The sequence below is a fragment of the Ammospiza nelsoni genome, unplaced genomic scaffold, assembly GCF_027579445.1.
Source record: "Ammospiza nelsoni isolate bAmmNel1 unplaced genomic scaffold, bAmmNel1.pri scaffold_55, whole genome shotgun sequence".
NCBI classification, from domain to species: domain Eukaryota; kingdom Metazoa; phylum Chordata; class Aves; order Passeriformes; family Passerellidae; genus Ammospiza; species Ammospiza nelsoni.
In genome coordinates this window covers 666,621-691,641 of record NW_026683193.1, presented here as the reverse complement: position 1 = coordinate 691,641, position 25,021 = coordinate 666,621, and the positions used below count along the sequence as shown (strand labels likewise).

General features: G+C 47.3%; 1 protein-coding gene across 1 annotated transcript; it reads left to right on the top strand.

Annotated features, from left to right (window-relative positions):
• Window positions 1-244: 244 nt before the first annotated feature.
• On the top strand, window positions 245-16,162 carry LOC132087214 (serine/threonine-protein kinase PAK 3-like). Its single transcript, XM_059493228.1, has 12 exons — window positions 245-377; window positions 2,180-2,243; window positions 2,934-2,982; window positions 3,750-3,862; window positions 4,516-4,633; window positions 5,317-5,416; window positions 5,818-6,014; window positions 7,352-7,489; window positions 8,844-8,900; window positions 9,492-9,515; window positions 12,470-12,625; window positions 16,013-16,162. Exons 1-12 carry the CDS (start codon window positions 245-247, stop codon window positions 16,160-16,162), a joined length of 1,299 nt encoding a protein of 432 aa, XP_059349211.1.
• The last annotated feature ends 8,859 nt before the right edge of the window (window positions 16,163-25,021 follow it).

Genomic DNA, 25,021 nt, shown 5'->3' with positions numbered 1-25,021 from the left:
AACAAGCTGTCTGTATCCCTTGTCAATCTCTTCTTTGCCTTTCCTCACAGTCAATGACTCCTGGCTGACAGGGACAAGCTGTAGTGTCTGACTGCTTTGTTCTGTTTGACTTGAGGTGCGAGTGTTGACATCTCACCGGGCAGCCTGCAAAGAATTCCAGCCAATGTCTGGCAATGAAGGGCCCCAAGTTTGGAGTGAGGCACAGGAACAGTGCCCACCAGAAGTGCTCCAGGTCCAGCACATCATGGGCTCTGATCCTGCTGCCGCAGCAGCATCATCCCAAGGAAGCCTTTCTGTCGAAGCTCGGAGCTCAAGCTCGGGCAGTTACTTCATCTCCCTGAAAGAGGAGACTGAGAAGAAGCACCTGGAGATGCTGGGTACGTCTGGGGTGTTTCTTGTCTGAGGGACAGTGTGTTGTGGGCAGGTGTCAGCAGAGCTGTACCAAATGCTCCTCCTGAGTTTGGTGTCACAGGGCCATTTAGGACTCCCCAGAGGAAGTGCTGTGCTCCGAGGCAGCGAGAGAGAGCTCTGGGTGTTCCTGCTGCCTCTGAGGGCACCTTGGACTGGCTTGGGTTTGCCTGAGCTTCTCTCTCTGCTAAAGGTTGAAGCAGGGGATGTTCTGGGATCAACAGAAGGCTGTGACCTTGCAAATGATCTAGACAAGTCTTGTGTGCTAGTGCCAAACTGAACAGAATTTTTACTTTCCTAAATTCTCCTTAGACTCCTGACTTCGAACCAGTAATCAGAGCAAAAAACTTCACAGAAATGGACTGGTTTTGGAGTTTTGTCTTTTTGGTTGGGGACTTTTTTTTTTGGGAGTGGGGCCATGTTTTTGTGTTGTTTATTTTTTGTGGAGGCCTTTTTTTTTTTTCTGTGGCGGGTTTTTTTTGTGTTTTGGGTTTTTTCGGTTTATGGTTTGTGGGGCTTTTTTAGTGGAGTTGGTTTTTCTCCATCCTGAAAACACCCTTCTGCCCCATGTCTTACTGATGGCATTTTTATGACTGCTACTGTTACCACTACTACATCTGCAGTTTATTTTGACAAGAATGCTATCTTTTTGTCAATAAGAACTATTTTGGAAGGACAACAGGTTACAGGACAAATAGAGAGCAAGAGATGTTTTCCATGTGCCCCCAAAGAAAAAAGCGATACTTTTGTAGCAACCTTTATTTAATCTTCTAGTTTTATGCTTATCAAGATGAGTCCAAGAGACGCATCCAAGTGGCATGATCAGATAAAACTGTACTACAGGCATTTCTCAGGAGAGAGCCTCCAGCCCAGCCATGGTATATTCCTCAGATCCATGGCACTTTTCCATACCCGATTCCCACTCTTTCCCATGACTGTTAGAATCCTACCCATTGGCCCAAGCCCTGCTCAGATCAGTCTCCAGGAAAACACATCAAGTCCTTTGTGATTCTGCAGCACACCCCAATGAATCTGCTTCTTGCCTGTAACAGCTGCCAGTGCTGTGCTCTCAGATAAGACCTGGTGGGGCTGAGACCAGAGCCCAGTGGATTCTGTGTCTGCCATCACCTGTTGGGACAAAAAGGGCACTTTTTGCCCACACACACCCTCGGTGTGGCTGATCTCAAAGCCCATCCTGTCGTGTCCTCAATGGGGGCAACAGCTTGTAAGAGGCTCAGGCTTGCTGTGGCTTCTTCCCACTGCTTGCCAGTGCTCGTGCTTGGGCTTTGCCAGCCTTGATGTGCTAGCTGCCCTGCCCCTGAGGGCTGGAGGGACTGCAGAGGCTGCAGCCTTCCTTAGCTGGGAGAGGGGCATCTTTGAGCTCAGCCTGCTCATAAACAGGTCAGGCTCCTGATGCTGAAAGCCCCTTTGGGATCAGTTACAGCATGAGCTGCTCTGGTTTACAAATGGAAATAAATTCCTTTGGCCAACTGCTGAAAGGGTGGGGAAGATATCCTTCTCTCCTGGGAATGCATCTCCCCATGCTTTGTTTCCTGTCAAGAGAACTCTTCAAAGGACTGTACAAAATCAGTCTCTGTGCCAGCCATCTGCACTGCAGGGCTGCCTGTCCTGTTGCTGTTGTGGTTGTGGTTGTTGTTACCCAGCTGACCACAAAGGGCTCAGAGCCCCAGACAGTGGGGCTGCCTTTTGTATCTCCTGGAAGCTGGGATCTCTGCTTTAAAGTCACCATCCCGCATTTTGTTTCCCTCAGAGAGAATGGTGAACCAGGAAAATCCCTTTAGGATATACACCGAAATGGAACACATTGGCAGCGGGTGAGTCCAACCACAGTTACTCCTGCACAGCCATGGCCCAGGTGTTTTTCTGGTGGAATGTCTATCCAGTGTGAAGTCAGGCCAGCTGCAAACATGTTCACACACTGGGGATAAGATGACCCCATCTCTCAGTGCTGCTCAGAATTTGTGAGTGTGCTCAGAAGGCATTGTCAGTGACATCTCCGTGCTGCCAAGGTCTTGCCTGCATCAAGGAACAGGACGTGGAAGATCTCCTTGTGTCTCAAGTGTGGGACAGCTCTGTGTTAATTTCCTTAGCATTTTTGTATGTCTCCAAATCATACTGCCCCATTAATGAGAGAAGAAGAAACTTGCTTGCCTGAAAGAGCAACCTAGCCTCTATCAAAGCTGTGTGAGATAACAGTTCCCAAGAACATTTCTTTCCCCTGCTTTGCAGAAGGAAATACTCTGTGGTCAGGATAGGAACCACACAGTTTAGAAAGTGAAACCCAAGAGGAATGACTAAACTCCCTTTAGAAGTTGAATCCCAGTGCTTCAGAAACAGGCCCAGTGCCCATGCACTTGAGAGGAAAATGCATCATCTGCCTTCCGGCAGAGCCCTCCTGCCTCCCGCAGGTTTTTGACACTTCCAGCAGACATCTCCTGTGTGGGCTGGCTTTCACTCTAGGAGCTAAACAGCTTCTCCGTTCTCTGCTTCTGTTTTGTTTCTAGGGGTTTTGGACAAGTGGTCAGAGCACTCAACAATGCCACAGGAGGAGAGGTAAATGTCAACAAGCCCCACAGACTCTGCTGCACATGAGGGCTTTCCCCTCTGGTGTGAGCTGTGGCTGGAGCTCTGGGCAGAGCTGTGCTGAAAAGGCTCAAGAAGCACAGACTGGTGCCAGCCTGCACAATACATTTGGGACTTTGTCCTCCTCAGCTGCCAGAAGGAAGGCACGGAGGCAGCGGTTCCTTTCACAGAAGGACGTGCTCACTCACTCTCCATTGCTAAAACAAAGGTGGTGCCTTAGAGCACCTCACTGCTCTTTGGGGCTACAGCTTCAGAGTCCTGAATTCTTATTTCTGACTGTCAGCAAATCCATCTGAAAGCTACTGGTAGTTCCTTAGCCACCTGCAGTGCTTCACTTGGGAACTGCACGTAGGGAGAGATCTGCAAGGTGTCCCTAAAAGCCCTAAGCCCTGCCCATAGCCCAAGATGTATGCACAGAGTATTAGGGCATGGATTACTTCTTCTGAATCCCAAACAAAGCAGCAGAGAGTGTGGTCAGAGGTTTGTGGGTGATAGCTGAGACACCACTGTTACCAAGTGGACAAGGCAAAACGTCAGTGGCCCCACATGTCCTGTAACTGTCCCCCAAGGGAGCAGAGAAATGGGCTGTTGGAATGTCAGTTCCTAATTACTACAGTGCCTAATCACAAGGCAGTTTGGCACAGCTCAGCTGTGTCATTGCAAAATCACTTGCTCCATGTGCGTTGTCGTCTCGTGCCACCAACTTCTCGAGTTACTGATTTTTAATGTCATTTTAGGTGGCCATAAAGAAAATACATCTTCAAGGACTGAGAACGAAGGAACTAACTGTTAATGAAATCATGATCATGAAGAAGTGTAGGAGTCCCAGTGTTGTGAATTATTTAGACAGGTGAGAGGTCATGGTCTTATCCCATCAATGGGCATTTACATACAGCAAACATGAGAGGTTAAAAATCCACTTTGGTCAGTGGCAGAAAGTAGAGCTGTTAATTTTTATTTATTCATATTTCTTTACTCATCTCCAATGGATGTGAGGAGAGTGCATCTTGTCTGCATGAGTTTTCCCTGCCACTTGTCATTTGAAAATTATTCCAAAATTATTGAAACCTGGGTCAGCTGTATCTTACTAAGTCAACACCCTCAGACTACATTGCCTCCACATTTTTTCGGGATTGATTTTTTAAAGTTTCTTAAATGCTGATGAACCATCCTAAAGTGGATTTCTCTTAGATCGTTGCCCTCTTTGTCATTGCTGGGCATGCCAGGAAGACTTGGTGCTTATTTCCAGAAACACCATGCCTGACAGGTTTTTACCTGGGCTGTTACTAAACTGCATTTTTCACCTGCTGGCCATCTAAGACATCTCTAAGACATCTCCTTTTTCACTGCTGTGCCTTTCTCCTCCAGACTTCACAGACTGCAGATTGTCTATTCCTTTGATTCTGTCCTAGTCACAAAGGCACCTGGAAACAAGAAACTCGGAAGCAAAACATCAAGGTAGCCATGCATGTTTATTTCCCCGGCCTTGTTTCCTTCTTTCAGCTACCTTCTGGGTGAGGAACTCTGGCTGGTAATGGAGTACATGGATGGAGGCACCCTGAGTGATGTCATCCGCAAGACCTTCCTGTCTGAAGACCACATTGCAGCCATCAGTCGGGAGGTCAGCAATCCCATCTGTGCTTCTGAGGCCTTGGGCAGGATTGTCTGGGAACAGGGGCTCAGAACAGGAGTGATTTCATGTGCCAAGCTTTGTTTCTGTCTGGCTGGTATGCTATGGGCAAGTAAAAGCATCTCAAGTGAAAGGCCTGCCAGTGGCCCTGCACTCACTGTACTCAGTAGCCAGTACTCTTATCTCCTACTGTTGTACTCTCGCTCCGCCTCTTGTATTTGCTGTTCCCCATCTTGCCTCGCTAAACTTTTTTCTGTCCTCACTGCATTCCTTGCCTGTTAAAGCAAAGGTGCTGGTGGCAGGATTTGAAACAAACAGCAAAGAAAAAAGTTAGACTCGATTCTCTCAGTCCTTAGCTAAGAAGGATAGAAGTGCAGCCAAAATGCTCTTTGCTTCTGAGCACATCCACTGCAGCAGGAGTCATCCTGGCTGGTTTGCAGGGGAAAGTCTAAAAGAGCAGGTGCTGTTGCTCTTTCCAAAGCTGACATGCCTTTCCTCAGAAAGGTCCTGCTCGGCAAGTGTTGGAGCAGCAAGCTCTTCCTCTCAGTGGCACTGTGTTCTGCCATTACTCCCCATTCCCCTGGAGCGGGAATCTTTTAGATTCTTTGTTTCTTTCTCGTGTGATGAAATCACATCACTCATTTTTGCCCTCCTCTTTCTCTTTCCTCTCTCAGTGCCTGCAAGGACTGGATTTTCTTCATTCAAACAATGTGATCCATCGAGATGTGAAGAGTGACAACATCCTTCTCAGAACCGATGGCTCTGTCAAGCTGAGTCAGTAGATTCTTGGTCAGGTGCAGCGTTCCAGGGATGTGGGTGTGGGGCTGCTTGGAGTGACAGCCAGCTCCCCAAAAATGGTGCTGGTGGCAGCGCAGGGACACCCACTGTGAGCTGAGGGCGCAGTTGCCACGTGCACAGAGATAGGACAAGGAACAAGAAGTCAAGAGTAGTGTTATCCTGTGTGTGTCCAGGAAGAGGGAGGGAGCTACAAGTCTAAAGTTTCCAAAGAACAAAAGCCACTGCTGGAGGCAGTGTAAAAAATCAGGGGATTTTTTAAGTTGCCATTTCCAGGAGATTCAACAGCACATTTTCAAACCTCTACTGGGGAATTCTTTTGCTTGCTTTTCCTAATTGCACAGAATTAAAATAAAACCAGTATTTTTCTTTCTCCTCAGCTGATTTTGGCCTCTCTACTCAGCTCAACTCTGAGCAGAGCAGACCGTGCTTGGTAGCCGGGACTCCTTGGTGGATGGCACCTGAAGTGGCGACAGGTCAACCATATGGCCCCAAAGTGGACATATGGTCTTTTGGAATTGTGGGGATTGAAATGTTAGAAAAAGAACCTCCTTACTGGGACCAAAGTCATGCCTCGGTAAGCAGCAAATACTCACTGATCCCACTGTCTTTCTCACCTGTCCCATGCCCTGCATGCCATTGGGCAAAATCCCATTGCCATCTGCTGGAACTACTTCCACCAAGGTCTCCTCTAAAAATGTTCCTGCAACACATCAGCATCTGCTGTAGATTTGGATACATCAGTGGTCGAACTCAAGCCTTACCACATGCAAACAAACTCCATTCTCAGGAAACACTTTCCTTTGGCTTATAAGTGGTTCCAGTTCTTTTGTCTGTGGAGATGGCCCCAGAAAAAGGAAACAAGCATCTTAGAACTTCTGTTATCTTTCCATAAATGAAGGAAGGAAACCCAAACCCAACAAAGTTTCTAAAACTGTAGTCTTTAGAGAGGAACCTAACCCAGTGTGCAGTTTCTTCTCACTGGGAAACATGCCTGCAACCTGGGCATGAGTGTGTAAAGGCCACTGAGTCTCTTCTGCTTCTTGTGCAGTGCTGCTGTACTGCATTTAGTGACCATGTTTTTTCACAGCCCAAGGCACGTTCTCTGTGTCACCAAGCCAGAGCCTGGTGATGTGGAGAGCCTGCCAAAACCTCCCGTTTGTTTCCTGGCACTTTCTGAGATGGGCCTACCACTAATGCATTGACTTGAGTAGCCAAATGAGCAGAGGGTGACCATAGGGATGGCACCTCTCCTTCTTCTGACCATGACAATTTTGTCTTTTGCTGCAAAATGGGAAGCTGCAATTTTCAGACTGCTGAGAGACAGAGCTGCAGGTGGCACCTGTGTGCCCAAGCAAGCATTTCCATCCCAATACACCGCAGCAGGCATCTTAATGTGGCTGTGTTGAAGATGAGTTTGTAAATCTTTATTTCCTTACCTGGGGATTACCTGATGGATTTTCTTTCTTTTCTTCCAATTCCCATTGTTTTCAAGAACAGCACAAAAAGCTTGATGAGTTTTGTTCTAAGGCACGTGTGCTTAAAGGACCAACAAGCAGTGCAGAGATGCCTTTCATGAACTAACCCTTGAAATTAGTTAGTATAGCACAGTCCCTCTTCCATAAAGCCTCTAAAACTGGTATGAATCCTCAGAGAAGTAAACATGCTTTTGCTGATGTAGTTCCCACTAACTAGGTCAGTCAATGAAATCAGCTGCCAAGGCAAGATCTGTGGGATGGTGGAAAAGCTGTGGCCGCATCAGGGTTTGGATTTTTGGTTGGGAAAGGAAAGTCATCTCTGGGTCTCTGTCAGGGCAGTAACTGCCACTGAGGAACAGAGGCTAAACAAAGGGATCTGGGAGAGCCTTAGAGATGTGAAAGCAGCAGGTGGAGCCTCATGGGTTTTTTTCTCCAGGCTCGACGCCTGATAGCCAAAGTAGGGACCCCAAAACTGCAGCATCCCAAGCTCCTCTCAGCTTTGCTGCGTGACTTCCTGAGCTGCTGCCTGCAGAGAGATGAGGAGCAGCGCTGGTCTGCCAAGGAGCTCCTGCAGGTAAAATGTGAAGGGGCTGCAGGTGAAACAGGCTCTGAGGGATGGGCTCCTCCTCCACTCAAGTCCAAGACATCAGATGAGCCCTCTTCTTCCTCACTTCCACTCTTGGGGCTCTTCAAATGAAAATGGTGAGGAATCCTAGACTGGGCTGGGCTGGCAGGGCCCTGTAAAGGTCCTCTGGTCCAAGTGTCCTGCAATGAGCAGGGACATCTTGAAAGAGATCAGGTAGCTCAGAGCCCTTTCCCACCTGACTTGAAATGGTTGCAGGGACGGAACACCTACAAGCTCTTGGGGCAACCTGTGCCAGGGTGGCACCATGCTCCGAGTAAACAAGTTCTTCCTTAGACCTACTCTGACTTGATCCCCATTTTGTTTAAAAATATTCACCCACATCCTATTGTAATTGGCCTAGTTAAAAAAGATGTCCCCCACGTTCTTCAAAGCCACTCTGAAGTCTTGGAAAGTGGCAATAAAGTCTCCCTGGGGCCTGTTCTTCACAAAGCTGAATAACTCCACCTCTCTCTACATTTCCTGAGAGGAGAGGTGCTCTGTTTTCTGTTTCTGTCACGCTCTTAGTTTTTTAATTTGGTGCTGTGTTCAGTTTTACCTAATGTCAAAAGAATTGAAGTAGAGCAATGCAGGGTACAGAGACATGAAATGGAGGTGCAGGAACCCAAGGAAGCCAGTCCCAGCTGAGCAGAGATTTGGCTGTGGGCAGGAGGGGCTGTGGGGGTTCACTCTGAGCCTCTGAGGGGCCCTGGTTTGTGCCCCCCAGCCCACCCTTAGAGGTTTCTGCAACAAACAGAGACAGCCAGGAGGGACTTGTCCCAGCCCCATCTGCTGCCTGGCACCCTCAAGCAGACGGGAACTGTGCCAGGGTTGCTGCCAGGTTGTGTGGCAGAGTGGGAACTGCAGGGCCCAGTGCCCCTGGGCTGGCCCTGCTGGGAAGGAAGGTGCCGACCAGCACACAAGGGGCAGGGCATGGAAAGGTAGACACTGCTCTGTCTCCCTGCGGAAATCAGCACAGTGCCTGTCTTACAAAGAGAGGGACCAATGAGAGGCTTTGGAGTTTCCTGAAAAGAAGAAACTCCAAGGACAGAAAGCACCATTTCTAGAGCACTGGCAGGGCTAAAATCTCAGCAAGATGAAGACACCTGTATAAATGGGTGAGTGAGATTCTGGGCCAGGTTTGCCTGTGATGGCAAAATCCTGCACATCAAGATGGAGGTGTAGACGGTCCCATTGTTCCTCTTCCTGCATCCTTCTAGGGGCAGGAGCAATCCTGTGAAGCACTGAGCTTGGAAAGTCATGGTTCATTGTATTTTGTTGATTTGGTTTTTTTCCCTTTGGGCAGCATCCATTTGTAAGATATGCTGAGCCTGCGTCCAGCCTGGTGCCACTGATTGTTGCAGTGAAGAAGAAGGAGACAAAAATGTGACAATCACATCAGGACCATTTATTTATTCCTTAACAGGTTTAGAGTAGGATTGTAGGTTAGGACTAGGATTAGGATTAGATTAAGGATTAGGATAAGGATAAGGATAAGGATAAGGATAAGGATAAGGATAAGGATAAGCATAAGGATAAGGATAAGCATAAGGATAAGGATAAGCATAGGCATAACGATAAACATAAGGATAAACATATGGATAAGGATAAGGATAAGGACAAGGATAAGGATAAGGATAAAGATAAGGATAAGGATAAGGATAAGGATAAGGATAAGGATAAGGATAAGGACAAGGACAAAGATAAGGATAAGGATAAGGATAAGGATAAGGATAAGGATAAGGATAAGGATAAGGATAAGGATAAGGATAAGGATAAGGATTAGGGTTAAGGTAAGGGTTAGGGTTAGAGTAGGATTGTCTAATAGGACTGCAGAATAGGATTGAAAATCAATAAAGTTTCTGAAACCACAACTCACCTTGAAGATCCCCTTCCTTCTCACTCTGCGAATGAACTCCAGAATTCCATCTGAATTGTCTGTTGTTTCTTAAAGGAGGAAAGTGAAACGGTGTCTTTGGTATGGTGTCAAAGTGGGGAAGGATCTTCTTCAGTCATCCTCTCCAGACCAGACTGCCTTTGGAATATGGCCCACTGGTCAGTTTTTGGCCATCTTTGGTACTTCTATTTGAGGCAGAAAGGACAATGGCATTTGCAGGCAAAAGCAAAGGAAGAATGGGGCAGCCCAAACATCTTATGCAGATGCAGGCCTTCAGCTGTGACTGGAGAGCATTGGGGCTCCTGCCACTTAGACTTGGATCCCTAAATGCAATAATCTCTTTGGCTGGAGGAAAGCCTTGCTCAAGTGAGAAAGCAGAAAGATCAGAGAGGGTGCTCGGGAAGGTCTCCTGTGGTGCAGAGCTGTCAGCGCCTGTGAGGTGAGAGCGGGCCCGGCCTTGCCCGGGCTGGAGCCCCAGCTGAGCCGCGGCCGAGACAGGGTGGAAAGAGGCCCTTGGAGCTGCAAGAGGCAGCAGCCGGGCCCTGGGTGCCTCTTCCTGGGAGCAGGCGAATCCTCTGCCCTCAGAGCCCAGGTGGCAGCTGGCTGCTGCCAAGGGGAAGCGCAGCCGTGCTGGGCACAGCCCAGCCTGGAGGCATTGGCCATCTGCAGTGTGCCCAGGAGCAGAGAAAGGCCAAGGGCAGCCGCGGGCCGCTGGGCTGGCGGAGGATTCCTCCTCTTCTGCTGGCTGCCCTGCAACTGCTGGCAAAGGCCAGCAGTGTGTGCAGCACTCTGGGCACCAGGGCAGGGAGCCGGGCTGCTCGGCAGGCTGGAGCACAGGGCAGCTCCTTCAGGCCCGGCACTTGTGCCAGGGGAAGCGAGACCAGCGTGAGGCAGGGACAGCTTGGCAGGGCCCATCTGCAGGAGCCAGCGCCTCACGCAGCTCTGGGAGGAAGCGCCTGCAACCCTGCAGTTCTGCACTGAGCCAGAGCAAAGGTGTGACATGCAGAGTGTTTGGCAGAAATATGCAGGCCCACCAGGCCAGCCTGCTTTGTGCTCTCTGGCGCACAGCAAGGGCTGTGCAATGCAGCTCTGAGCTCCTGGGAGAGAGGCACATCAGGGATTTGCCTGAGGCTTGTGCTTGAGGAGTGAACTGATTTGGCAGGGGGCAGAAGGGTTTCAGTAGGCAATTTGTGTTTTCTTCATTAATTTCTGAAAGAAAGTCATAATGTGCTGCACACAGGTAGGGTTATTAGAAAAGAAAGACCTTATAAAATCAGGCCTTCCTATTGCTATGTTTGCTCAGTTATCCCATCATAAAAAAACCCCAAACAATATTAAAAGTAGTAGCAATTTTAATTTATTATTTAAAATTAAAAAAATTAAAAATTGGTTATATTATATTTGATTAAAATAAGGGAGAATTTGGTTCCAATAATAGCACATAAGCAAAAGATAACCACGGGGTGTGGAGTGCAGGGCTCTGGGACCCTTGCCAAATCACGTACGAGCTTGCCAAGTGAAGATTCTTCCTTATATGCCATCTGTCAATGCCATCTCCTCCCATTTTCGATTCAGCACACTTCTACCTCCGCCCTCATTATCATCTTTACCACGCATGTGCCACCACTCAGTTTGGTGGTCGCACAAGTCTTTGGGGGTCATCTGAGGAAGATTTTGTAGTCTTCCTCTTTGTCCTTTAATTCAGCTTTGCGTTACACATGCCCACCAAGCCAATACAATGTAAGCCAAAACTAACAAAATTACTGCATTTAGGCATCAAGGCAATAAATCCCTTATAATTAGCATTTTCTTGGGACACAACCAGAGTGTCCCTTCTTTGTTAGTTTTTAGCAACCATTATCTCTTGCTTTCCTCCTGTTCCTGAACATCTGCGGGGAGGGGGGGGAAGGTAGAGCCCCGCCTCTCCCTTTTTCTTTGGCATTACAACTTTTTACTGTTTTAATATTTCTAAATATTAATTACTGTATCAATATTGATTCTTGTTTCAATTTTTATCAGCATGAATCATACCTATTTACCACACTGTGGTAAATTCCTAACTGTCCTGTTGCATCTTCTACATGCAGCCAGCTAACTTCCCATGGGAATAGTCATGAGTGCAGTTAGCACAACAAGCTATTGTGCTGAGAAAACTGTTTGCATCTGTAATAAACAAGAAACCTGTCCATGAGCGTGCACGAAAAAAAGTGTAATCACCTGAGTAAGAGTGAGTCTTAGAAAGTGTGAGTCTTAGCATGTACACACTAATACACCTTCTAAGCAATAAATTGTGTGGCAAGGAAACTACCAGCCAGTTGGAGTTGAACACGAGGTCTGTGAAAACAGTATAAAAATGAGTTATTTGACTAAAGAATTGGCTTTCCCTGCATGAAGAAACTGAGTCCTGGCTGCTTTATTGACACAGCAATGTGGCTTCACTCAGCAAGAGCACTTGCAGGGTGTATTGCTGAAACACTTGTGTTTGATTCCCAGAATAGGATGGAGAGGCATTAAGTCCAACAAACAGGGCATAGTCTTTTCAATTCCTTTAGCTTTAACAGGAGTGCTGAACCACGTATTCCCCCACTGCAGTGCTTACTGTGTGCAAGTGGCTATCTTGGCCTTGAGAATAAGGAGAGTGGTCCTGCTAAGAAGGTAGCTGGAATGCATTCAGGGGGAAGAAAATGTTTTTAGGAGGCTCTTGACCACCAAAGGAGAATTTGAGGAATGGGAATATTTCCCAAAGGACTGTGTCAGGAACTGGAGTTGTGTCCCAGGCCCTGCCATATTTGATCCATGTTTGAGCAGGTTGACAAGACAATGAAGAAAAGTGTCTTGTTTAAGAGCTGGGACCTTGAGCCTTGAAAGAGAAACAATGGATTGGTCAATGGGTGGGCAGTCAAGCTTTGAAAGGAGAGCAATGCACAATAGAGCCCTTGGTGGCAGGGAGTCATGGAGTCATCCTGAGCCATCATCTCACACGCCAGGCATGTGTGAGCTGATGCTGTAACTGGGGAAATTCCGCTCCTGAGCAGGAGATACAAGACCTAATTCTGGGCTGGAGATTTGAGAAGGACGAGATGCATAGCGTTTTGATCAAGGGGATGTCCTGCAAGTGCACTGCCTACCTGCCCCTGCTGCTGAGCACCAAGCTCCAACTCCTTCTCCAGTTGATTTTTGGGAATCCAGAGGTCAGTATGTATTATATGCTATTGCAAGTAATGGAATGAATTTGCTTTGCAAGCCCAGTTTTGTCCTGGGTTATTTTGTGCATGGGTCACCTGAACCTGTGACAATGACCAGCAGGGATCTACAGGGCACTCCTACTCTGATGTCAATAAATTCTGAGAAGTGACTGAAATATGTCAATAAATTGGAGGTAATGTTTAGCCTGTGAGTTTCAGCAAAGTATTGAATATGTCTTAGTTCCATGGATACAAACTACTAGGTGAGATTGCTGGGTGTGCTTGACTTAGGGAAGTTACTCCCTGTGCACCCAGCAATGAAATCAAGTAATGCCTCCTTTCTAACCCTGAGCTGGCAGCAGGGATCAGGCCCTGCTTGGTCACTTTCATTTTGACAACTTCTGTTAGCAGGGAAGAAAGGTCCAAATGAAACCTTCTCCAGCTGTTTTCCTCTGGTTGATCTTTTTAGGCACCAAAGCTCTGTGCCACGGGGGGCCTGGGTGTGTGCAGAGCAATGCAGCCCCCACAAAGCCCTTGGTTTCCCCACAAGTTGCCAGGTTGACTGCTTCCAAAGGGCAAGAAAGGCAGAGATGTACATCCACAGGAGTCCTGGCCATGTCCAATAAAGGTGCAAATATGTGGGGAGATTTGTTAGCAATGATTTCAGCTGTTATGCCAACCCAGTGCCTTCTTTCTTGCTTCTGTGCATTATAGGTGAGTAATGTAATAGTTGGCTCTCACAATTAAGAGATAGATATTATGTGGATAGATATTCTGTTCAAATGTAAAGTGCTGCTATTGTAATATGTCCTCTCATAGTCCTCTTTCTTTTCCCCCTTGTAATAGCCTTGGTAGTCAGGGCAGTTGGGGAGGGCTGGTTTGTGACCAGCAGGCGGGGTGTAACAACACCTGACCTCCAATCAAGATGCAAGAAAGTAATCTCCACCACTGAACGGCAGAGAAAGAGTTGACTGAAAAAACATTGGGAGGGGTTAAGGGTATGAAAAGCAGAGCATCCCTTTTGTAGATGAGCATGTGGCTGCTAATCATGGAGACTTTCCAGTGCTCCAATCTTTCCTTATACAGCCTTTTCTTAAGGTTTAATAAACCTTTAAAAAGTTAAAAGGAGGGTAATTTCTCAGATGGGCAATGCTTTGGGCCATTTTCTTGGTCTCGTTTCCTTTGCTTGGGTGCCATCTGAGTGCTCAGTTGGGGTACAGGCTGTAGGTGCTTTGTGCACTCCTGGAGTTCCTGTTGGATCCCTTGAAAGACAGGGTTTGGCCCGCAAGGGGAATTTCTGCTGCTTTGTGACAGAGGAGAAGTTCCCAGGCTATTTTGTGTTTCCTGTAGGGAAGGTTGGTTATTGCTTGGCATAAATTTACAGACCAACATGGAGCGTTTGCTTTGTGATGTCAGGGCATGTTTGCCACCTTGTCGTAGCAACATCAGAAGGTTACCCTGGTGCATGGAAGGCCTGAGTGTCAGAGCAGTCCTAGCACTTGCTCAGTTCAGGAGAATCCTCCTGATTGAGGAAATTGTCAGTGGGCTGTTGCACACTGACAGGAGCCTTGCTTTTTCCAGTGTGTGAGCACAGCCTGCAAACTTGCAGGACAGTGTTAAAATGATTGAGGGAATTGCTCCTTTGCTTTTCACTGCCTATGGAATTACCTATGGTGCCTATTTTGTAGCATATTTCACACGTAAGTAGATGTTTCCCCTCTGCTTAGGTTAGGGTGTATCCTAACCCGGCTTTTGTATGTCTTCCTTCTCTTTCTTAGTGACTGAGTTTCTGGTTTTGAAACAGAAAGAGCATTAGGATACCACTGTTTTGGTAAAGCTCCTGTCAAGGCGTTCATCTTAAAAATGGATGTCTGCAGCCACAGGGGCAGCATTTGCAGGGGAACCTGCAGGGCTTCCGATGGCTCCATGGGAGAGTCTGTGGCAGCAGAGTCTGTCATTTCCTCAGTTTGCTGGGACAAGCAAGACATCTTTGAAAATGCAGACTGGCAGACCTTCAGGAAAGGCTGAATAGTTGGACTAGGACTACTGTTGTAATGTAGCTTAGGATTTTGCGCTCTGCTAGTGTAAGGAAGGCTACTGCGATTAAGTTTGGGAGGGCATAGGAGCGAGCTATGATGAGGTTAATAATGAGGGTGGTTTGGGTTAAGCTAGGAAGAGGATCGGAACCTCTGAGTTAAAGGACTGAAGTCTTTTGCATTTTCCGAGCTCTGCCACGCTAGCTGGTCCTTTTCTTGGACGTGGTGGGGTGTAATAGCCTTTTGTAATTTAGTTGTTTTCATTACTTAAGGCGAAGGCTTGCTTGTGGTATTGGCCTCACTTTTCCTATCCTTTCGTACTGGGAAGAGTTCATCATAGATAGAAACCGACCTGGATTGCGCCAGAACTCAGATCACGTAGGACTGTTAATCGTTGAACAAACAAACCCTTAGTAGCAGCTGCACCACTACGATGTCCTGATCAAGGTCGTAAACCTCCTCGTCAATACAGACTCTCGGAGGACATTGCGCTGTTATCCCCGGGGTAGCTTGGTCCATCGATCAATTGTATTGGGTCTGGATGCTATTAGCATGTTGAGGGGTTGCTCTTAGTCTAGAGGTGTGGTCTAATTTTTGGAGGTTTTGTTTTGCTCCAAGGTCGCCCCAACCGAAAAACGCAGACCAGAAGCCAGTAGGTGAGTATGTGTTTTAAGGTGGTTGCTGGTTTTGAAGTTCCACAGGGTCTTCTTGTCTTACAGGTTTATCCCTGCTTTTGTACAGGGAGATCAATTTCACTGATTGCTGGTAAGAGACAGTTAAGACCTCGTTTAGCCATTCATACTAGTCTCGATTTGTGGGACAATTGATTCCACTACCTTTGCACGGTAAGGATACCGCGGCCGTTGAACGTGAGTCACCGGGCAGGCATCACCTTCAAAACTTGTTTTGCATTTGCTGAAGGCTATGCTTTTGGTAAACAGTTGGGCCTTGACGGGTTTGCCTAGTTCCTTTTACAGGTTTTAATCTTTCTTAATGGACACTCCTCTGTCAGGTTAACAAGATACTTAATACTGTGCTTGTTTGATTTGACGTATATTGGTGGTTTGTTCATAATGTACAGATGTAAGCTTGCGTCATAGAGGGAGGACCCTGGTTACTCATTCTAGCATTATTTCTCCTATTTGAATATAGGTTAGCCTGTTAATGGGGAGGGAGTCATAAGGTTCTTATATTTTTGTAATGTAGAGCTTTAACGCACTCTTTGTTGATGGCTGCTTGAGGGCCCACAATGCAGTTGGAAAACCCAATATTTATCTGCTCAGAGAGATTGTATTCTTTTTTAAAGGAGCTGTACCTCCTTTAAATGGCCCTTAATTCGCTTCATTAGGGTTTGTAGGTTTTCCTTGGAGAAGAATTAAGAGTGAACTTAGATTCGTTTCACAGGCAACTAGCTATCACCCAGCTCAACTGGCTTTTCACCTCTACTGACAAGTCATCCCACTCTTTTGCCACAGAGACGGGTTCGCTCAATAATAGCTGCTCGTAAGTAGCTCGCTTGGGTTTCGGGGTAGCAAACTTAAATTCATTTTGCATTATTTTTCTTGCTAGACCATGATGCAAAAGGTACAAGGGTTGATCTTTGCTCTTTATAGCTTAGTTTTTATTATTATTTCATCTTTCCCTTACGGTACGTGGTCTCTATCGCGCCAATGGTGTCTTTTCTATCACCTATACTGGGAATAGTGAATGCTTTAGTTGGGTGCGGGGGAGTAGCTTTGTTATTCCAGATCATGTCGATTGGGCTAGAGTTTGGCATCAAGACAATCTGGTGTTAGCAGACATTTTTCAGGTTTAAGTTCAATGCTTTTGCTGAAGCTACGTCTTGGTAGCCTAAGTGCACCTTCTGGTACACTGACCTTGTTACAACTTACATCATCTTTGGCTAAATAGCTTATTAGTTCATTGGGGGGGGGGGGGGGGGGCGCCTGCGAGGAGGGTGACGGGCGGTATGTAGGTGCCCCAGGGCCAGCTTAAAGAGGGCTCCATTGTCCCACTCTACTGCTAAATCCACCTTCCAGGGGTTATTTCATACCCCTTTGCCGCTATGTTCTAACTTAGAAAATGTAGCCCATTGCTACCATTCCATAGGCTATACCTTGACCTGTCTTGTTAGCGTGGTGGGGCTATTGAACTCACTGTTGAGCTTTCAGGGGAGGTGGGCTGGTGACAGCAGTATATAGGCTGTTTTGGCAAGGAATGGTCAGACATATCGTGGATCATTGATTACAGAACAGGCTCCTCTAGGTGGCTTTGGGGCACCGCCAAGTCCTTAGAGTTTTACGCCTTGGTGCTTAAAGCATCAGGCGGATGCTTTAGTAGGTGTAAGCATCAAGATTTAGGGCCAGGCATAGTGGGGTATCTAATCCCAGTTTGGGCCCTGGCTTTCGTGGAGTTCAATTAATCTTTGTTCTAAGATCTTCTTTGATGGGGAGGCCTTTTTGGCATCTTGGGCTTGTGACAACTCAGTTGCTTTTTAACCTTTGCTACTTGGATAGCATGTGACCACTCTTTATGCCGTTATAAAGTTAATTTGGGTCTCCTGTATGACTGCAGTGGCTGGCACAGGATTTACCAACCCTGGATATGCTATGGCTAAGTCAAGTTTACACTCATTGCATAATATTAACTACTGCTGATTACCCGTGGGGGTGAGGCAATTGCAAGGTATCTTGGGCTACGGTTGTGGTGAGCCTGATGCCCGCTCCTATCTCCCTGATTGAGGTGTTCAGGGCATCTACACTGGAGCACGGATACTTGCATGTATATACCTAGCAAAAACTAACAGTAAGGTTAGGACTAAGTCTTTTGTCCTTGGGTGCGTGTGGCAGCCATCTTGACATCTTCAGTGTCATGCTTTCTATAAGCTACAAGGACGTGAAATTTGGTGGGTAGCTGGTTGATGGTTTGTCATCATGGCTTGTGGTTTGTTTTGGTTTTTGGAGAGGGGCTAGCTTTGGGATTAATATTATGTTTGTTTGGGGGTGGTTAGGGGAGTGATGATGGTGGCTGGTTATTATTTTTGACAGTAGGGAATATAGAGGAAAGTTAATTGAAAGTGTATTGATGGTAAGTAGTTTGGACAATGTAGGGATATGTGGCTTAGTTATTTGAAAAAAAAAAGTCTAGATAAAAAAACAGATGCATAAAACGGAATTTAAATGTTAATTCCTAGTGAATGATAAAATAATTACTATGTCTGGCAACCATTACACTATCTGTTGTCTAGAGGTAGGTAGCGCGCCCTCCATGAATGGGGTCAAAGTGCATCAGTGCCAAGTTTGCGACAACCTTATCCATTAGATCATGACATTCTGGGTGTTAGGGGATTCATATGCTCGGCGGTCATGTCATGGACATGTCAAGAGGAAGATAACACCTGCTCTGCACTTGAGGGGCTTATTGAAGAGACGCTAAAAGAAAACAAGTGCAAGAGGTCGGGATGCCGAGGTAATGAAGTTAGGGAGGAGTATTCAACCGACCACTTATATCTGTGAAGGGCAAGGAGGAAGGAATGAAGCAAGTTATGATCCTGAAGTTACAACCAATAGCGCAAAAGAGCAAGTATAGGAGAGGTATGTGCTTGAGGGCAATAAACTAAAGCACATATGATGTTGATAGCTCAGTTCTCGTGAGAAACGCGATCAAAAGATAACCATGTCTGGCTTGGGAGTGCTTGAAGGCTTTTGGCTGAGAATATTACCTAGGAGGTGGGCGAATCCTGTAGACTAGGGGAATTCAAAGGTGTACTGGGACATTCCTCGTTCTCTAGGTTGGGTGTTGCGTACATTAGGTAAGATCCTGGGTCTTTGGGTGACACTTGCGGCTTGGACTTGGGTAGAAATACTTGGGTTGTATGGTACCTGAAGCAAGAATGTGCCTGGTAGGTAGGCTGGACGAATACCATCCGTTTGGGTTTTTGGTGGAAGAGCTTGACGTGTAATGTGGATTATCCTACATTTCATGAGCTGTCTGATGGGGCAGAGAGTGTGATGCATTATTATACATACCCTGAAAGCAAGAAGAAAACGTGCTGGGTAGGGGGGGAAGGGGGGGGGGTAAGGGGATGGGGGAGGGAATGAAGGATGTATTTAGGTGTTCTTATAGTTAAATTTTGTAACGACTGCTTTTCAGGCCGTAAATCTCAGAGAGAGGCCAAGTGGGAATTTATGATAGAATCTGTTTTGTTTTTCGGGCTGAGTTTTGTTCTAGGGGGGTTGGCGGTTGCATTAACCTGTCTCCTTACTATGGGGTGTTGGGGCTGGTCGTAGCAGCGGTTGCAGGGTGCAGCTGACTAGTGAGTTTGGGGGTCCCTTTTGTTTCTTTGGTACTTGTTATGGTTTATTTAGGGGGAATGTTGGTAGTGTTTGTGTATTCAGTGTCGCTGGCAGCGGATCCTTATCCGGAGGCTTGGGGTAGCTGGGGTGTTGTTGGTTATAGTTTTGGGATGGGGTTGGTTGTCATGGTGGAGCTTGTTATAGGGGGTGTGTTGGGGTTGTTGATGGACGAGGGGATGGTGAATAGTGGGGATTTGTTGTCGGTCCGGTTGGATTGCAGTGGGGTAGCTGTGTTGTATTCAGAGGGGGTGGGATTGCTTTTGATTGGGGGGTGAAGGTTGTTGTTGACTTTGTTTAGGATGTTGGAGCTTGTGCAGGGGTTGTCTCGGGGGGCGATTCGAGCTCTTTAGCAGTAGGGTCAGGAAGTAGTTTAGTGAAAAATGCCAGGTTTGGGAATTGGAGCAGAGGGTTTGAGTCCTTTCTTCCTGAGGTGTGTGGTGGGGTAACTCTAAAGAAGGGGTTTAGTCTTCAATCTTTGGCTTACAAGACCAATGTTTTTATAAACTATTAGAGTTAATTAAAGTTTAAGTAGCTTGTTTTCTAGGGCGGCCGCAAGGGGGAACAGAACTAGAATGATTGTGAAGTATGTGAATGAGGCTAGTTGGCCGTTGATGATGAAGGGGTGATGAGTTCTTTCGATGGGCAAAGCTTTTTGGGTTGTTTACTGATGTCCTATACGCTTTGGATGTTTTCGTGTGGGAGTGCATGAATTCCATTTTTCATTTCGTCTACAGTCAGGGATGTGTTTTGCCTCCTGTATACCAAGCATTTAGAAAGCTCTTCCCAGTTTTGAAATGGAGAGCAGCTGTTTTTCCATGGATTTCTAACTGCTATGGGCAGGCCCCATTTCCACCATCCCCAGCAGGAGAAGACCCGGTGGGAGATGAGATTCTGCTTCCCAGCCCCCCCCGCTTCGCGGCGGGGCGGGGTGAAACTTCACCACGCAAAGAAGTTTTTTTTACTCTTTCTGCCTGTGCAGATGAAACCTTCTCTTCCCCTGCCTTCTCTCTCTCCGGGGGGATGGGAGTGGGTGGTCCCACTAAAGGCGGCACCATTGGTGCCACCCCTGGAAGCCCAGCAGGCCCTTCCCCAGCCGGCCTCTCGGATCCCGCCCCGCTCAGAGATGGGGGCAGCACCAGTCCCAAAGGCTTCCCCACCCCTGCCAGAGTCTGTGTCTAAGAATGCAGAAGCAGCACTTCCTATGCCTGCGCTGTTGCTAGGCGACGACAATGCGTCTCCAGCTTCTGGCTCAGCGGAGGAGTTCTCTTCAGCCCCTTCAGCCCCTCCGCCGTTTCCATCGGCCTCCTCACCGCCTCAAGCCGAGACAGTCCCTGTTCAGGATGGTGTTGAAGACGGCGCCGAACCCGCAGAAACCTCGGAGCAGCCCGCGGCTGCTCTTACATCCAGCGTGATTCCCTCCCCGGTTCCGGCTTCCCCGCCGCCTGCACAGGCTGCCCCAGCAGTTCTGCCTCTGTCGGAGACACTGTCCTCCGTGTCGGTGTCAGAGACTGCCCTGGAACCAGCGGCTTGTTTGAGCTCGGACCATCCCGGTCCAGCTGCCTCTGTAGCAGCGGCCCCGGTGGCTGGTCTCTCCTTCCGTGGAGCGGGGAGTGCTCGCCAGCTGACTGTGGGGACAGTCCAGCTGCCTGCTTTTAAGATCAGCATTCTTGGAGGGTTGGGGGGTGGTTTTTCGGGGATTGTCCCATGGAGGCTGCCATCTCTGCTGCCTCTCTTGCGCCCTAGTGGCGGGGGGCAGGTGCATCCTGAGAGCTCTGCCTCTGGTCCCCAGCCCGGAGGGGGTGGGGATGAAGCCATGGGGCGGATGAGAGACAAACCCAATGTATTTGCATTGTTTGCATTGCAGGGGAAGAGGACACAGATGGAGGAGACCATAGCTGGTTTGCTGTGGGGAACAAACATCTCCAGACCCCAGATGGGATTTCTGGGGAAGGCTTCTATTTCCCTGCTGCTGGCATGCCTCAGTGGTGTTGGGGAAAGGAAGCGTGTCACCACCCGTGCTGCCATTGTACTGGCAGCAGGGTGCAGGCCTGAGGGAATGCAGAGCCTGCTTCATGGGTTTGGCCTGAGCCGTTTGGCTCAGGAAGTTTTTTGGCCAGGGCCATCACTTGGCCTCTTGGTGTTTCTGGGAGTTGTGGTTTCTCCTACTGGTCCTGGCCCCCCCTTTGTGGGCCAGTTTTGGGGTTCCTGGTCCATCATGGGCCAGGGCCCCCAGGGCTTTTCCTTCTCTGGCACTGCTCTTCTGCTGTTCTTTTCCTTTTTGATAAAAAAAAAAAAATTAAAATTAAATAAAAAAGATTGAAAATAGCAGGCAGCAGCTCTGAAGCACTGAAGCATTGAAGGGCCAGAAAAGGACATTCTAAAAGTTGTTCAAATTGTTTGAAATTGTTGTAAGACTGTCAATGGTTTGTGATAACTGTTGATGGGACTTTTGCAGAAGTCTGTTTCAGGACCAAAAAGGACTCTCAGATATTCCAAGAGAGGCAACTTCAGCTCATAGACTGTTCCTGAAACTCAGGTGCTTGGACTTGAATTCTCTTTGCATTGTTTTTTGCATTTTCTTAGATTGCAGGATTGTTTTAGTGATTTGTTAGTATTGTATATTTTACAGGTGAAGAAATTTCCTGTACATTTCACATCAGCATTTTTCTTTTTAATTTATACAATTTAGAAAGGTGAGATGTTGCAGACATTTTTTCATAGAAATCCTCTCTTTGGGATTTTTCCTCTTCTGGGAAGCTGAGGCCCCAGAAAGAGAATGCAAACAATGATTATCAGCTGCTGTGAAATGCAATAGGATGCACCTGTGATTGGTTCATGTTCCATGTGTACAATTGGGGGCCAATCACGGGAACAGGCTCGGGGAGAGATTCCCTGGACACAGAACTTTGTGGTTCATTCTTTCTATTCTATTCTTAGCTTAGCAGCTCTGCAACTTCTCTCCTTATTCTTTTTAGTATAGTTATAATGTATTATATATCATATATCAATAAATCCAGCCTTCTGATCATCAAACAAGATTCTCATCCTTCTCTCACCCTGGAGACTTTTGTCAGGTGGCTGTAATAGTTGTGTTTGGGAATTAAACAAGAGGTCAATGCCCTTGCATTCCAGCTGTTCCTCAGAGATCACAGGAGCTGGAAGGGGCTGGGCTGCATTTCCGTTTCCAGCCACTTTAGTTCCACCAGTGTGGTCGAGTCCAAGAGAAGAACTTGCCCGAGAACAGATGCACAAAGAGTGCAGTTCCCAGTGCAATGCTCTGGGTCTGATCCCTTTCCGTAAGGACCTACACGCTCCAGATTCCCCAAGCGTGTGCTTTTTTGAAGCAACAGGAGAGCAATCTCAGGATTGTAGTTTAGCATGGCACTGGCTACCAAGTTCTGATATCTGTAGCAACAGAGAGGACAGTAAAGAGAGATTTAAGTAATGAAATCTGTCTGTCTATCTATCTATCTATCTGTCTGTCTGTCTGTCTGTCATCTGTCTGTCTATGTAACATTTATGTAATTGAATCTTCCTGGCTCTGGTCCAAGGCAGTTGGAAGTTGCAAAGCTCACCTAAAGCATCCCTTTCTGGAGAGGATTAGAGACACGTTCCCTCCACCAATTATGAGCAGGCAGAGATCTTTTCCCCTCCAGATATGATGATTTTTCCCTCAGAGTTGTTTTACTTTTCTGGCCTCTTGTGCCCTGAAGTCTCCAATTAATTCTCTAAATTTCTGCCTGTCTTAGAGAGGTGCAACAATTCCATGTTTAGGTGGTGTTTATTGTTGACTCTGGTCATACATGCATTATGTGACACATGGTTTCCTTCACTGGCATCCCCAGGGCTGTGTAAGTGCATTCGTTCATGGGGCCTTAGGAGAGTCTCTTTCCCTCAGCAGCAGCAGCAGCAGCAGCAAGGAGCGGGTGGCAGGGTCAGGACGAGGAGGAGGTGCCTGCCCTGGCCCTTTGCTCCTGGGCCCCAGGCCAGGAGGGCTCTGGCTGCAGCAGGGTGCTCTTCAGGCAGCCCCTGGCAGCCTCTGCACGGAACACGGCACGCTGGCCTATCCTGCTTGTGCCACTTTTCTTCAGCAGTACCCTAGCTCCTCTTCACAAGGAAAAAACCCCAACAATGTAAAAAGAGCTAATTCAAGTACACTTCTATCTGCCTTTGTATTGTAGTTCAGGGCATGTATTTTTTTTGTCTAGAATTTAATGATTTTTATGAAAACATGCATTCATATCTGCACAATTTTGTTAGTTTTTATTATTCATATACCAAAACACACCTTCTTAAACTCTTGATTTATTGCAGTTGGTAATTTTGAGGTAGTATATTTTAAAATGTCACAAAACAACACCCTTTGGGTAGTTTTTCTCACTCTTAAAAAAAACCTCATACGCCATTTTAGTCTCTGTCTCTCCAAGTTGGTTCATACTGGCCTATTTTAAATCAGGGCTACAATACTTTTGTAGGATTGAGAGAGGTCCAATGAAATGCACACCAGTGATTCCTCTTGTGCAATGTCATGGCCCTGCCATAAAGCCTCTTTTCACTTTTTTTTTCTCTCATTAGCTCAACTGCAAACACACGTTTAGTTGCAAACTTGCACAATGTGAGCAAAATCAAAATGATGTGAGGGGCCTTTGGGAGGTCCTTGCTGATCTTTCTGCTTCTTCAGCTGTGCAAGGCTCTGATCCAGGCAAAGACACTGCACTTAGTGCTACACAACCATTTGACTGGAACTCTGCTGATTTCTAGGGACAGCTGGAGGCCTCTATCTCCCCAGGATGTTTTGGCTCAGCCAAGCTTTGCTGGGTTTTGGCTGCAAATACCATTGCCCTTGCTTTCTTATATCCACAAGTACCATGGCTGGGCAAAAACTGCCACGTGGGCCATCTTCCAAAGGCACTTTGGTCTGGAGTTTGTGAATGAACGAGAGCCTCATCCACTGCCAAACCACATGAAAAAAAAATAATGAAAAAGAACTTCCCATCTTTAACCAACAACGGACAATTCAGAAGTGGATCTAGAGCTTCTTTATGAAATGAAAAGGAAGGCCATCTTGCAATGGAGTTGTGCTTTCTGGAGTTTTTCTTCTGACTCCCAGTCACAGCTGGCACTGGAAAAAGTCATGTCTCTGCAAGCGTCAGCATCTTCTGTCTGCCATCAGTTGTTTTGCTGCAACAATCAGAACAGGCATCAGGCTGGAGAGAGGCTCAGCTGATGCTAGCAACAGGAGCTGCCCCAAGGAGAAAAAAGAAGTGAACTTTTACCTCCCAAACCTATCTCCACAGAGGCTCAAGCAGGATTTCTCTGGTTCCCAGAAATACAAAGAAACACGGCTGAGAAGACCCTCTGCAGCTATGTGTTCATGCACAAGACTTTGTGTGGTAGCTAGGGAAGAGGCGCTGCGGAAGATGACGGGATGTGACGGAAAGGCAGGACCCTCGGTTTCCCGTAGATAAGACCCCCTGGTACTCATAGATAAGAAACTAACAATAGGAATGTAACTCCACTAACAAGGAGAGTGCTGTCACAGCAACTTTCTATCCCTTACCCAGCAACTTTCCACTCCTTACCCAGTACTTTTCCATTCCCTACTAACTATAGATAAGAAAGACAAACCCCTTTTTGACGTAGAGACCCCCAAGACTATAAGACCCCAGAAGAAGAAGTAATAAACGCCATTTGACCGTCCACCACATTGGTGTCTGCGTGTGTCATTGGCCCGAACAGCCCTAGAGAGAGAGGGCTGTCGAGCTGTACCTCAGAACCAGGTCGCCCGCCTTGGAATAGAAGGCAACATTCTGGTGCCGAAACCTGGGACAGTGGCTTGCGCCCGGCGAACGGGGACACTCCTGGAACGAGGACGGCGGCTGCGGCAGCAGGTCTGACCGCAGCGGGGAGGACGCTCCCGGACCAGCTTGGACGATGGAAGCCATAGCGAAGGTCATAACAGAGATGCATGCGCAATGGGGTATAGAATGTAAACTTAGGGACTTAACTCT

Excerpts from the sequence above, each read along its gene's own strand:
- LOC132087214 (XM_059493228.1), top strand. The coding sequence starts at position 245 with ATGGGCTCTGATCCTGCTGCCGCAGCAGCATCATCCCAAGGAAGCCTT. Across the intron at positions 378-2,179 it reads GAAGCACCTGGAGATGCTGG|AGAGAATGGTGAACCAGGAA; the intron begins GTACGTCTGGGG and ends TGTTTCCCTCAG. Across the intron at positions 3,863-4,515 it reads GTTGTGAATTATTTAGACAG|CTACCTTCTGGGTGAGGAAC; the intron begins GTGAGAGGTCAT and ends TCCTTCTTTCAG.